Source organism: Aythya marila (genome assembly GCF_965140915.1).
Source record: "Aythya marila genome assembly, contig: HAP1_HAP1_SCAFFOLD_693, whole genome shotgun sequence".
NCBI lineage: Eukaryota > Metazoa > Chordata > Aves > Anseriformes > Anatidae > Aythya > Aythya marila.
The window spans coordinates 2,014-16,202 of NW_028137160.1; the positions used below are offsets into that span (position 1 = coordinate 2,014).

Below are 14,189 nucleotides of genomic sequence, written 5' to 3' on the forward strand. Positions count from 1 at the left end.
ACCCACGTGCAAATGCACGCCTGCAGCTCGTGCAAACTCCCACGTGCATCCAGCCCTTCTGCTAGCAGAGTCCTTGGTGCAAACGTGCAGCCCCCGTGCAAGAACATGTCCACGTGCAAGTGCACTCAGGCCTTGCACAAGCACTCTCCCACGTATGAACGCACCGAGCCCTTGCACAAGCATGTTCCCCATCACAAGTGAACCCAGCCCTTGCACAAGCACCGTCCCACGTACACATGCCCCCAGCCCTTGCACGAGCACATTTCCACTTGCACAAGCGCACCAAGCCCTTGCACGCTCTCCCACGTACACATGCCCCTACCCCTTGCACAAGCGTGCACCCCCCATGCCCAAACACGCCACCCCTTGCGCAAGCACATTCCCCCGTGCAGTTACACCCACCCCTCGCACAAGCGCACCCCCGTGCACCCACACCCCCGACCCCTCGCACAAGCAGCCGTGCCCAGCCCCGGCGCAGACGCTCGCACGCCCCCGGCACACGCACGCACCCTCCTGGCCGCGGGCGATGCTGCCGAAGGCGCCCAGGCCCTCGCGGCCCAGGAAATCCCCGAAGACGTTGGGGAAGGGGTCGCCGCCGACCTGCGTGGACTCCTCCACCCGCACCTCCCGCTTGGTCTCGCCGCCGCGCGTCTTGCTGATCTCGGTGCGCTCGGTGCGCGTGTAGGTGTGGCTGCTCCGCGTGAAGGTGCGCGTCAGGCGCTCCTGCGCCGACACCATCTGGAACCAGTTCCCTGCAGCGGCGGCGGCAGCGGCGGCGCCGCGCGCCGGGCGGGCACGGGGACACCGGGACAGCGAGACGGGGACGGGGACACCAACATGGGCACAGGGACACCGACAGCGAGACGGGGACGGGGACACCGGGACACCAAGACGGGGACACCAAGATGGGGACACCGAGACGGGGACACCGACACCGAGATAGGGACGGGGACACCAACATGGGCATGGGGACACCAAGACGGGGACAGGGACACCAGGACACCAAGACAGGGACAGGGACATGGGCACAGGGACGGGGACACCAACATGGGCATGGGGACACCGACACCGAGACGGGGACACCGGGACACCAACAAGGGGATGGGGACACCAACATGGGCACAGGGACACCGAGACGGGGACAGGGACACCAACACAGGGACAGGGGCACCGACACCGAGACAGGGACAGGGACACCAGGACACCGAGACGGGGACAGGGACATGGGCACGGGGATGGGGACACCAACACGGGGACGGGGACACCGACACCGAGACAGGGATGGGGACACCGACACCGAGACGGGGACACCAACACGGGGATGGGGACACCAACATGGGCATGAGGACACCGACATGGGGACACCGAGATGGGGACGGGGACACCGACAAGGGGACAGGGATAGGGACACGGGGACACCAACACGGGGACAGTGGCACATGGGAAGACATGAGGACACACGGACACGTGCATGGATGGATGGATGGATGGACACATCAGTGGATGGATGGATGGGCAGAAACATGGATGGATGGACAGACGGACGGACGGACAGACGGACACATCAGTGGATGAGCACATGGATGGATGCATGGATGGATGGACGGATGCGTGGATAGATGGATGGTGGAAGGGTGGAAACATGGACGGATGATTGATGGATGCATGGGTGGATGGATGGATGGATGGATGGAATATTTAATTAAATTATGGATGGATGGATGGAATATTTAATTAAATTATGGATGGGCGGGCAAAAACATGGATGGGTGGTGGACGGACATGTGGATAGATGGGTGGGTGGATGGATGTATGATGGATGCAAGGATGAGTGGAAATATGGACAGAAGGATGGATGGATGATGGATATATGTCAGTGGATGAACACATGGATGGATGGATGGATGGACGGATGGATGGACAGACGGATGGATGGATGGATGGATGGACGGATGGATGGACAGACGGATGGATGGAGAGGTGCACAGAAGGATGGAGACACGGATGGATGCGTGGATGGATGGTTACACAGACGGAGGAGGGTGTGCAGGGATGGACGGACACGGATGGGCGCACAGACGGGCCGGTACACGGACGGTCACAGGCACGGACACATGGACACGTGGGTGGGGGCACGGACAGACGGACAAACCCGGAGGGACGCAGGCACGGAGGGGCACGGGCACACGCGGACGGACACGGGGACGGACGAGGAGAGAAGGAAGAAGGCGGCGGAGATCAGAGCTGGAGCGGCCGAGACGCGTCCCTGTCCCTGTCCTGCCCCTGTCCTGTCCCTCTCCTTGCCCTGTCCCTGCCCTGTCCTTGTCCTGTCCCTGTCCCCGTCCCCGCCGCGGAGGCGCAGGAGCAGGAAGAGGAGAAGGAGGAGGAGGAGGAGGAGGAGGAGGAGGAGGAGGAGGAGGAGGAGGAGGAGGAAGACGCGTGCCCTACCTGGGATCTTGAGGTTGAGGTCGCAGGTGCTGCCGATGGTGGCGATGGAGGGGGCCTGGCGCCGGCGCGTGATGCTCTCCTTCATGCGCCCCTCGCCCGTCACCTTCACCGTGAAGGGGCTCCCTGTTTCGGGGGGGGACACGGCCACCAGCTCAACGCGCCCACCCCGGCCACCCCCCCCATGGGACCGTGCTGACCCCAACCCCATCCCCGCGCCCACCTGGGACGTGTTTGTCGGCGAACTTGATGTTGATGATGTAGTTGCCGGGCTCGGTGGGGCAGTAGGTGACCTTGCAGGTGCCGTCCTCCACGTCCTCGCAGTTGATGTCCACCTTGCTGGGGCCCTCGATGGACAGGCCCAGCCCGCCGTAGCCTGGGCAGAGCGGGGACGTGTTTGGGGACATCCCCCAACGTAGACGGGGGCGTGACGAGGCCACCAGCCCATCCTGGCCACGGCCGTGCCACCACCACGGCCACCAGCCCATCCCAACACAGTCACAGCTATGGCCACCACCCCAAGTTGACCTTGGCCATGCCATGGCCATCATCCAACCCAACGTGGTCATGACCACGTCATCACCATGGCCTCCATCCCATGTTGGTTGCCCTTGGCCATGCCATGGCCACCACCCATCCCATCCTGGCCATGACCATGCCCTCACCATCTCCTCAATCCCTTGGTCATGCCATGGCCAACACCCATCCCATCTTGGTCATGACAATGCCATCACCATGGTCTCCATCCCGTGTTGGTTGCCCTTGACCATTCCATGGCCATCATCCAACCCGTTCTGGTCATGACCACATCATCACCATGGTCTCCATCCCTTGGTCATGCCATGGCCACCACCCATCCTATCCTGGCCATGACCATGCCCTCACCATGGCCTCCATCCCTTGGTCATGCCATGGCCAACACCCATCCCAACCTGGCCATGACCACATCATCACCATGGTCTCCATCCCATGTTGGTTGCCCTTGGCCATGCCACGGCCACCACCCATCCCTTCCTGACCACGACCACGCCACCACCACGGCCACCACCCATCCCATGCTGGCCACAGCCACAAATTGCCCTCGACCACCACCCCACGCCAGCCCCAAACGCGTCACCCCAATGCCCCGTCCCCATCCCCGTCCCCACCCGTGGTCTCACCGGCGCTACGCGTGTCCACGATGAACTCGGCCACCTCGAAGGTGTGCCCCTCCACCAGCCCCTTGCCCCACACCTTCACCCGGCTGGCGTCCCCGATCTCCGACTGCCCCACCAGGATCTTGAAGGGGCTGTTGGTGACGTGCTGCCCGCTCTTCTTCACGCTCACCACGTGCTCGCCCACCTCCTTGGGCGTGAAGGAGATGCCTGGGGAAGGGGGGGGGACGCCACCGTCAGCCACCGCCACCCCCCGGGTGCCCCCCACGTCCCCCGCGTCCCCGCGCACCGATGTGGCGGTTGGGCAGCCGCTTGAGCAGGCAGGGCTCCTCGTTGCCCGAGGGCGCGCGGATGCTGGCGGTCAGCAGGCTCAGGTCCGTCTCCGTGATCTTCAGCGAGACGTCCGTGGAGGTGCCCACGTTCAGCTGGGACGTGCGCATCGAGTCGTCCCCTGCGGAGGTGCCGTCAGCGGGGGGCAAAAAGGGGGTGCAGCGCGGAGGTCCCGTGGCCACGGGTCCATGGCCACGTCAGCGGGGTCCCCAGGGATACGTGGGGATGCGTGGTGGGGTCTTGGTGGCCATGCGGCGCACCCAATGCCACGTGGTGGGGTCCCCGTGACCACACGGGGTCCCCAAGGCCACGTGGTGGGGTCCTGGTGGGGTCCCCATGGTCATGACCACGCAGGTGTCCCCATGGGATCCCCCACAGCCATTCAGGGGTCCCCATGACCACCACCAGTTCAGGGGTCCCCATGGCCACGTGGTGGGGTCCTGGTGGGGTCCCCGTGGTCATGACCATGCAGGTGTCCCCATATCACACAGTGGGATCCCCCACAGCCATTCAGGGGTCCCCATGACCACCACCGTTCAGGGGTCCCCAAGGCCACATGGACAGGGTACCTGTGGCCACACCATGGGGTCCTGGTGGCCAGGACTGGACAACGGACCCGGTGGCCACACGATGGCTCCCAGAGGCCACGCAGAAAGTCCCCGAGACCAGAGGGGACCCCATCAAGGGTCTCCCTGAGCCCCCCACTCACCGGTGATCTTGGCGGTGAAGGGGCTGCCCGGGATGTGCTTGTCGTCGAAGCGGACGATGATGTTGTAGTCCCCGGGGGCCGTGGGCAGGTAGGACACGGTGCAGGTCCCGTCCTTGTTATCCTTGCAGGTGATCTCTGCCTTGGAAGGGCCCTCCACCGCCAGCGAGAGCCCACCTGGGGCAGGGGGCACGGGGTCAGCACCGCGGTGCCCACCACGCGCCCCCAGCCCCACGGTGCCCACCACCACCATTTCCCAGATGAGCAGTGATCATCGTGGACTCCCAACCCCATAGTGGCCACCAAATCTCCCAACCCCGTTGTGCCCATCACGGTCTTCCAACCCTATGGGAGCCACCGTGGTCCCAATGCTCTGACCCATGGTGCCCTTAGGGTCTTCCAACCCAATGGTGCCCGTCGTGGTCTTCCAACCCAATGATGGCCAACATGATTTTCTAGCCCAATGATGACCATCATGGTCTTCCAACCCTATGGTGCCCATCATGGTCTTCCAACCCAACGATGGCCAACGTGATCTTCTAACACAATGGTGGCCAACATGATCTTCCAACCCAATGATGGCCAACATGATTTTCTAACCCAATGATAACCATCATGGTCTTCCAACCCAATGATGGCCAATGTGATCTTCCAACCCAATGATGGCCAACATGATCTTCCAACACAATGATGACCATCGTGGTCTTCCAACCCAATGATGGCCAACGTGATCTTCTAACCCAATGGTGGCCAACATGGTCTTCCAACCCAACGGTGCGCATCATGGTCTTCCAACCCAATGATGGCCAACGCGATCTTCCAACACAACGATGGCCAACATGATTTTCTAGCCCAATGATGACCATCGTGGTCTTCCAACCCAATGATGGCCAACGTGATCTTCCAACACAATGATGACCATTGTGGTCTTCCAACCCAACGGTGCCCCTCATGGTCTTCCAATCCAATGATGGCCAACATGATTTTCTAACCCAATGGTGCCCATCGTGGTCTTCCAACCCAATGATGGCCAACGTGATCTTCTAACACAATGATGGCCAACATGGTCTTCTAACCCAATGGTGGCCAACATGGTCTTCCAACCCAACGGTGCCCATCATGGTCTTCCAACCCAATGGTGCCCATCGTGGTCTTCCAACCCAACAATGGCCAACATGATCTTTCAACTCAATGGTGCCCGTCATGTTCTTCCAACCCAACAGTGCCCATCGTGGTCTTCCAACCCAATGACAACCTACATGCTCTTCCAAGCCTACGGTGCCCATCATGCTCTCCCAAACCTACAGTTGCCCCCCCCAGTCTCCCAACCCCCTGGTGGCCCCCATGATCTCCCGCCCCCACGCTGCCCATCCCCTCCCAACCCCTTCCCACCCCCCTGGGACCCTCACTCACCCTCCCCAGCGTCCTTGGTGACAATGGTGAAGGTGCAGGGCTTGTTGACCATGCCATGGCTCAGCCCCGGCCCGTAGGCGCTGACGTGCCGCGGGTTGATGGCGTCCACGTAGAACTGGAGGGGGCTCCCTGGGGACACGGGGACAGTCAGGGACACGGGGCCGCGGCGCCGGGGGGGGTCGGGGTTCGGCCCCTTCCCAGTGCTCCCAGTGCTCACCGGGGATGTGGTTGCCGTCGTAGCGGATGTCCATCTCGTGCAGCCCCTTCTCGGTGGGGGCGTAGCGCACCGTCACCGTCCCGTCCTTGTTGTCCGTGATGTTGGGGCGCGCCGTCTTCCCCGAGGGCATCCGCACCTCGCCTGGGGACGGACACCGGGTCACCGGGGTGCCTTGGGGACCCCAGCACCCCACCCCGCGCCCCACACCGCGCCCCATACCTGTGATCTCGCCCTTCTGCACGGTGAAGGGGATGACGAGGTTGAAGGGACGAAGGCTCTCGGCGGTGGCGGGGGGCTCCTCGGTGGCCTGGTGCCGTGGGGCAGAGCGGTGTCAGTGCCACAGACCCCACCCCCCCCGGGGTGGCCACCACGGCCCCGGCTCTGCCCCACGGTGCCCACCAACATCTCCCACCCTCTTGGTGCCCCCTATGCTCCCAGACCTGCCCCATGGTGCTTGTCATGGTGTCCCAACCCCACGGTGCCCACCACGACCCTATGGTGCCCACCACGACCCCACCGTGCCCACCACGACCCTATGGTGCCCATCACAACCCCACGGTGCCCACCACGACCCCACCGTGCCCACCACGACCCCATGGTGCCCACCAAAACCCCACTGTGCCCACCACAACCCCACTGTGCCCACCACGACTCCATGGTGCCCACCACGACCCCACTGTGCCCACCACAACCCTACAGTGCCCACCACGACCCCACGGTGCCCACCACGACCCCATGGTGCCCACCACAACCCCACGGTGCCCACCATGACCCCACTGTGCCCACCACAACCCTATGGTGCCCACCACAACCCCACTGTTCCCACCACAACCCCACGGTGCCCACCACAACCCCATAGTGCCCGCCACAACCCTATGGTGCCCACCACGACCCCACGGTGCCCACCACATCCCCAACTCTTTACCCTACACCACCCGTCCTCATCTCCCAACCCCGCGGCGCACCCCACGAAGCCCCCATCACCCCCCAAAACCCCTCCCAAAATCCCCACCACCACCACCACCACCACCAGCACCTACCAGGACGTGGAAGGGGCTGTTGGGGACGTGCTCGCCCCCGAAGCGGATGGTGATGACGTATTTGCCGGGCTCGGGGGCGGTGTAGTAGATGTCGAAGGTGCCGTCGTGGTTCTCCACCACGTCCACGTCCAGCTCGGCCCCGTCGGGCGTCGACACCTTGCAGGTCACCTTGCCCTGCCCGGCCGCCTTGGCGTCCACCGTAATCACCGTTTCCTCCCCAATTTGGATGGTGGGGCCCAGGCAGGCACCTGTGGGGCAAGGAGGGGGACGGGGGAGGGTGGGACACGGTCACGGGGACCCATCCCGGCCACCCAAACCCCTCCCCAAGACCCTCGCCGCCACCCCACTCCCCTGGCCCCCCCGGCCCCACTTACCCAGTCCGTGGCCCCCAATGGATACTGCAAAGAGAGACGAGGGAAAAGCGGATGAGATGGGGGGGCTGCGGGGGGCTACGGGGGGCTGCGGGGGGCCGGGGGGCCGGCACGTTCCTGCTCTGCTCGGGGGGCACCCGTGGGGTGACGGTGGGGGGCAAGGCAGGGAAGGGGGGTGCCGTGGGGAAGGCGTGGGGCAGCGGAGGGAAGCTGTGGGGCAGGGGGGTGCCGGGGGTCGGTGTGGGGCAGCACGAGGCGCTGTGGGGCAGGGGATCTGTGGGGCAGCGAGGAGAAACTGTGGGGTGGTAGGGGGCAGCGCGGGTGCGCCGTGGGGCAGGGTGGGGATGCTGTGGGGCAGGGTGGGGGTGCCGTGGGGCAGCACGGGGCACAGTGGGGCAGCAAGGGAACGATGTGGGGCAGCGTGGGGGTGCTGTGGGGCAGCACGGGTACGCCGTGGGGCAGGGTGGGGATGCTATGGGGCAGCAGAGGGCACAATGGGGCAGCGCGGGGATGCCGTGGGGCAGCACAGGGCACAGTGGGGCAGCAAGGGGGTGATGTGGGGCAGCACAGAGAATCTGTGGGGCAGCAGGAGGATGCTGTGGGGTGGCACAGGGGTGCTGTGGGGCAGCACAAGGATGCTATGGGGCAGCAAGGGGATGCCATGGGGTGGCACAGGGACGCTATGGGGCAGCACGGCGCACAATGGGGCAGCAAGGGGATGCCGTGGGGCAGCACGGGGGTGCCGTGGGGCAGCACAGGGATGCTATGGGGCAGCATGGGGCACAATGGGGCAGCAGGAGGATGCCGCGGGGTGGCAGGAGGCAGCGCGGGGGTGGCACGGGGAAGCCATAGGGCAGCGTGGGGCACGCCGTGGGGCACGCCGTGGGGCACGCCGTGGGGCAGGGCCCACCTGTGACGAGGCACTTGCTGGCGTCGCCGGAGGGCACGGCGTGGATGCGGAAGGGCGAGCAGGGGATCTCGTCGCCCCCGTACTTGATGGTGATGGTGTAGCGCCCCGGCAGGTCGGGGACGTAGGACACGGTGTAGGTGCCGTCCCCGTTGTCCCGGATCGCCGCCTTCTTGGGCTGCCCCTCGGGGTCCTGCGGGCACCGCGCGGCTCAGCGCCCCATGGGACGGCCAGAGGGGGCCCTATAGGGCTTGGTGCCCCATGGGATGGCCACAGGGAGCTCTATAGGGCTTGGTGCCCCATGGGATGGCCACAGGGAGCCCTATGGGGCTCGGCACCCCATGGGATGGCTATAGGGAGCCCTGTGGGGCTCAGCGCCCCATGGGATGGCCAGAGGGGGCCCTATAGGGCTTGGTGCGCCATGGGATGGCCACAGGGAGCTCTATAGGGCTTGGTGCGCCATGGGATGGCTATAGGGAGCTCTATGGGGCTCGGTGCCCCATAGGATGGCCATAGGGAGCCCTATGGGGTTTGGTGCCCCATGGGATGGCCAGAGGGGGCTCTATGGGGCTTGGTGCCCCATGGGATGGCCATAGGGAGCCCTATGGGGCTCAGCGCCCCATGGGATGGCTACAGAGAGCACTATGGGGCTTGGTGCCCCATGGGATGGCCAGAGGGAGCTCTGTGGGGCTCAACGCCCTATGGGATGGCTACAGGGAGCTCTATGGGGCCCAGCACCCCATGGGATGGCTATAGGGAGCTCTATGGGGCTTGGTGCCCCATGGGACAGCCATAAGGAGCTCTATGGGGCTCAGCACCCCATGGGATGGCTACAGGGAGCCCTACAGGGTTCAGTGCCCCATGGGATGGCCACAGGGAACAATATGGGGCTCAGCACCCCATGGGACAGTCATAGGGAGCCTATGGGGCTCAGCACCCATGGGATGGCTATAGGGAGCTCTATGGGGCTCAATGCCCTATGGGATGGCTATAGAGAGCTCTATGGGGCTCAGCACCCCATGGGATGGCTACAGGGAGCCCTATGAGGGTTGGTGCCCCATGGGATGGCTACAGGGAGCTCTATGGGGCCCATGGGATAGCTATAGGGAGCCCTACAGGGCTCAGCACCCCATGGGATGGCTATAGGGAGCCCTACAGGGCTTAGTGCCCCATGGGATGGCTATAGGGAGCTCTGTGGGGTTTGGTGCCCCATGGGACAGCCATAGGGAGCTCTATGGGGCTCAACGCCCTATGGGACGCCCATAGGGAGCCCTATGTGTCCCAGCGCCCCCCGGGGCGGTAGGAGGCCGGTTGTGGGGCTCACCAGGATCTGCACGGTCAGCAGCCCCTCTCCGGCGTTGCGCGCGTCGATGGTGAACTCCACGGGCAGGCTGGCGGGGATGCCGCTGGCGCTCAGCCCCGGGCCGCTGGCGCGCACCTTGCTGGCGTCGTGGGCGGGCAGCACCTTGATCTTGAACGGGCTGCGGGGACACGGGGTCAGTGCAGGGCATGGGGTCAGCAGGGTCAGTATGGGGAATAGGGTTGGTGTAGGGCACAGGGTCAGTATAGGGCACAGGGTAAATGCAGGGCATGGGGTCAATGGGGTATGAGGTCAGTGCGGTCAATACAGGGAACGGGGTCGGTGTAGGGGACAGGGTCAGTGGGGGACACAGGGTCAATGTAAGGCATGGGGTCAGCAGGGTCAGCATGGGGAACGGGGTCGGGGTAGGGCACAGGGTCAGCGGGGGACACGGGGTTAATTCAGGGCATGGGGTCAGTGGGGTCAGTACGGGGAACGGGGTCGGGGTAGGGCACAGGGTCAGTGGGGGACACAGGGTCAGTGGGGGACACAGGGTCAATGCGGGGCATGGGGTCAGTGGGGTCAGTATGGGGAATAGGGTCAGTATAGGGCACAGGGTCAATTCAGGGCACAGGGTCAGTGGGATATGGGGTCAGTAGGGTCAGGGTCAGTATGGGGAACAGGGTCAGTATAGGGCACAGGGTCAGTGGGGGACACAGGGTCAATGTAAGGCATGGGGTCAGCAGGGTCAGTATGGGGAATAGGGTCAGTATAGGGCACAGGGTCAATGTGGGGGACACAGGGTTAATGCAGGGCATGGGGTCAGTGGGGTCAGTACGGGGAACGGGGTCGGGATAGGGCACAGGGTCAGTGGGGGACACAGGGTTAATGTGGGGCATGGGGTCGGTGGGGTCAGTATGGGGAACAGGGTTGGTGTAGGGCACAGGGTCAGTAGGAGACACGGGGTTAATGTGGGGCACAGGGTCATTGGGATATGGGGTCAGTAGGGTCAGTATGGGGAACAGGGTCGGTGTAGGGCAAAGGGTCAGTGGGGGACACAGGGTCAATGCAGGGCACGGGGTCAGCGGGGTCAGCATGGGGAATAGGGTCAGTATAGGGCACAGGGTCAATCCAGGGCACAGGGTCAGTGGGATATGGGGTCAGTGGGGTCAGTATGGGGCACAGGGTCAGTGTGGGGCACAGGATCAGTGTGGGGCACGGGGATCAGTGGGGCAGGGGGATCAGTGGGGCTGGGCGCTGCCCCTCACCTGCGCGGCACCTCCTGGTCGGCGTACTTGACGGCCACGGTGTAGGGCCCGTCGGTGGCCGGGGTGTAGGTCACCTTGTGGGTGCCGTCCCCGTTGTCACGCACCTCCACCGGCTCCGCCAGGCCTGTGGGGGGGGGAGATCAGTGGGGCTGGGTCCCCGTGGGGCGGGGAGACCCATGGACAGAGCATCCCATGGGGCAGGGCACCCTATGGGGCAGGAAATCCTATGGGGCAGGGAACCCTATGGGACAGGGCACCCTATGGAGTACGGCACCCTGTGGGGTACAGGGGACCCTATGGACGAGTCACCCCATGGCACAGGGCACCCCATGGAGCAGGATACCCCACAGGAGAAGGCATGCTGTGGGGCCAGCACCCTATAGGGCAGGATACCGCATGGATAAGTCACCCCATGGCATGGGTACCCCATGGCACAGGACACCCTATGGGGCAGGACATGCTGTGGGGCAGGCACCCTATGGGGCAGGATACCCCATGGATAAGTAACCCCATGGCACTGGACACCCTATGGGGCAGGACATGCTGTGGGGTCATCACCCTATAGGGCAGGCTACCCCATGGATAAGTCACCCCATGGCACGGGTACCCCAAGGCACAGGACACCCTATGGGGCTGGCACCCTACGGAGAAGTCACCCCATGGAAAAGTCACCCCATGGCATAGGACACCCTATGGGGCAGGACATGCTGTGGGGCCAGCACCCTATAGGGCAGGGTACCCCATGGACAAGTCACCCCATGGCACAGGACACCCTATGGGGCAGGACATGCTGTGGGGCAGGCAGTCTATGGGGCAGGGTACCCCATGGATAAGTAACCCCATGGCACAGGGCACCCCATGGGGCAGGACATGCTGTGGGGTCAGCACCCTGTGGGGCAGGGTACCCCATGGATAAGTCACCCCATGGCACAGGACACCCCATGGCACAGGACACCCCATGGCACAGGACACCCTATGGGGCAGGCACCCTATGGGGCAGGGTACCCCACAGATAAGTCACCCCATGGCACGGGTACCCCATGGCACAGGACACCCCATGGCACAGGGCACCCTATGGGGCAGGCACCCTATGGGGCAGGGTACCCCACGGAGAAGTCACCCCATGGCACAGGGCACCCCATGGCACAGGTACCCCATGGCACAGGACACCCTATGGGGCAGGCACCCTATGGGGCAGGGTACCCCACAGATAAGTCACCCCATGGCACAAGACACCCCACGGCCACGGCCCCCCCAGCCCCACGCACCGGTGGGTCCCAGCAGCGTGACCTCGAGCGGTGCCAGCCCCGCGGCGCTGCAGTCCACGGTGAAGGTTTGGGGCAGGCGGGCGCGGACGCTGGGGCCCAGCCCCGGCCCCGAGCACTTCACCTTGCTGGGGTCCACCACGTCCTGCACCGGCACCCGGAACGGGCTCCCTGCGGCACGGCACGGCGCGGCGTCACCGCCGGCACGGGGACGGCACGGGGACAGCATGGGGACAATATGGGGACAGGGGGGACAGCGAGGGCATGGGGATAATATGGGGACAGGGGGGACAATGTGGGCATGGGGACAATATGGGGACGGGGGGGACAATGTGGGCATGGGGACAATATGGGGACAAAATGGGCATGGGGACATCATGGGGACAAAATGGGCATGGGGACAGTGTGGGGACAGGGGGGACAATGTGGGCATGGGGACAATATGGGGACGGGGGGACACCGTGGGCATGGGGACAATATGGGGACAGGGGGACAATGTGGGCATGGGGACAGTGTGGGGACAACGTGGGCATGGGGACGGTTTGGAGATAACGTAGGAACAAGGAGAACACGGGCATGGGGACAATTTGGGCATGGGGACAGTGTGGGGCCAGCGGGGACAACATGGGCATGGGGAGAACATGGGGACAATTTGGGCATGGGGACAACGTGGGGACAAAATGGGCACGGGGACAAATTGGGGACAGGGAGACCACGGGCAAGGGGACAGCGGGGGGACATGGGCACGGGGAGAACACGGGCACGGGGACAACATGGAGATGGGGCCACCATGGGTGCGGGGCCACCACGGGCATGGGGACAGCGTGACAACGGGGACGGCACGGCCATGGGGACCCCACAAGCGCAGCAGAAGACCCCCAGGAGCCCCCAGCCCCGTCCCCGTCCCCACGCACCGGGGATGGGGTGGCCACCGAAGGTGATGTTGACGTCGTAGTCGCCGGGCGTGAAGGGGATGTACTCCACCGTGCAGCTCCCGTCCTTGTTGTCCTTGCAGGACATCTTCGCCTCCGAGGGACCCTCGATGGCCAGGCCCAGCCCCCCGGTGCCCGCACCCCTGGGGACAACGGCGCCGCTCAGGGATGGGGACGGGGACGGGTCCCCAATGGGGGTGGCACCGCCAGGGCAAGGGGATTGGGGTGCCCAAGGTGGGAGGGGGATGGAGGCGTCACCTCCGTGGTAAGGGGACCGAGGTGGCCACGGTGGTGGAGAAATGAAGGTGGCGTCACCGTGGTTGGGTGACACGTGCCACCTCCAGGGCAAGGGGACCGGGGTGACCATGGCAGTAGGGTGACGGAGGTGCCATCTCCATGGCAAGGGGACTGGGGTGCCCACGGTGGCACAGGGCTGGGGGTGCCACCTCCATGGCAAGGAGATGAAGGTGCCCAAGGTGGCAGGGTGATGGAAGTGCCACCACCACGGTAGGGTGACAGAGGTGTCACCTCCATGGCAAGGGGATTGGGGTGCCCATGGTGGCAGGATTTTGAGGAGCCACCTTCCAAGACAGGACGATGGAGATGCCCACGGTGGCACAGGGCTGGGGGTGTCACCTCCATGATAGGGTGATGGAGATGCCCATGGTGGCATAGGGCTGGAGGTGCCACCTCCAAGGCAAGGGGACTGGGGTGCCCATGGTGGCACAGGGCTGGGGGTGCCACCTCCAGGGCAAGGGGACCGAGGTGCCCAAGGTGGGAGGGTGACAGAGGTGCCACCTCCATGGCAAGGGGACTGGGGTGCCCACGGTGGCACAGGGCT

General features: G+C 64.6%; 1 protein-coding gene across 1 annotated transcript in view; it reads right to left on the reverse strand.

The window, feature by feature from the left end:
- Positions 1-509: 509 nt before the first annotated feature.
- Positions 510-14,189, reverse strand: part of FLNC (filamin C) — a gene marked incomplete at both ends in the record, with an annotated part of 34,582 nt that continues 20,902 nt past the window's right edge. Inside the window, 16 exon segments of the mRNA XM_082785531.1 lie at positions 510-752; positions 2,449-2,571; positions 2,669-2,821; positions 3,606-3,809; positions 3,889-4,050; positions 4,639-4,812; positions 6,049-6,177; positions 6,266-6,406; positions 6,485-6,572; positions 7,306-7,553; positions 7,680-7,703; positions 8,587-8,776; positions 9,908-10,064; positions 11,152-11,275; positions 12,420-12,587; positions 13,331-13,491. Of these exon segments, the coding sequence (XP_082641657.1) occupies positions 510-752; positions 2,449-2,571; positions 2,669-2,821; positions 3,606-3,809; positions 3,889-4,050; positions 4,639-4,812; positions 6,049-6,177; positions 6,266-6,406; positions 6,485-6,572; positions 7,306-7,553; positions 7,680-7,703; positions 8,587-8,776; positions 9,908-10,064; positions 11,152-11,275; positions 12,420-12,587; positions 13,331-13,491 (2,489 nt within the window).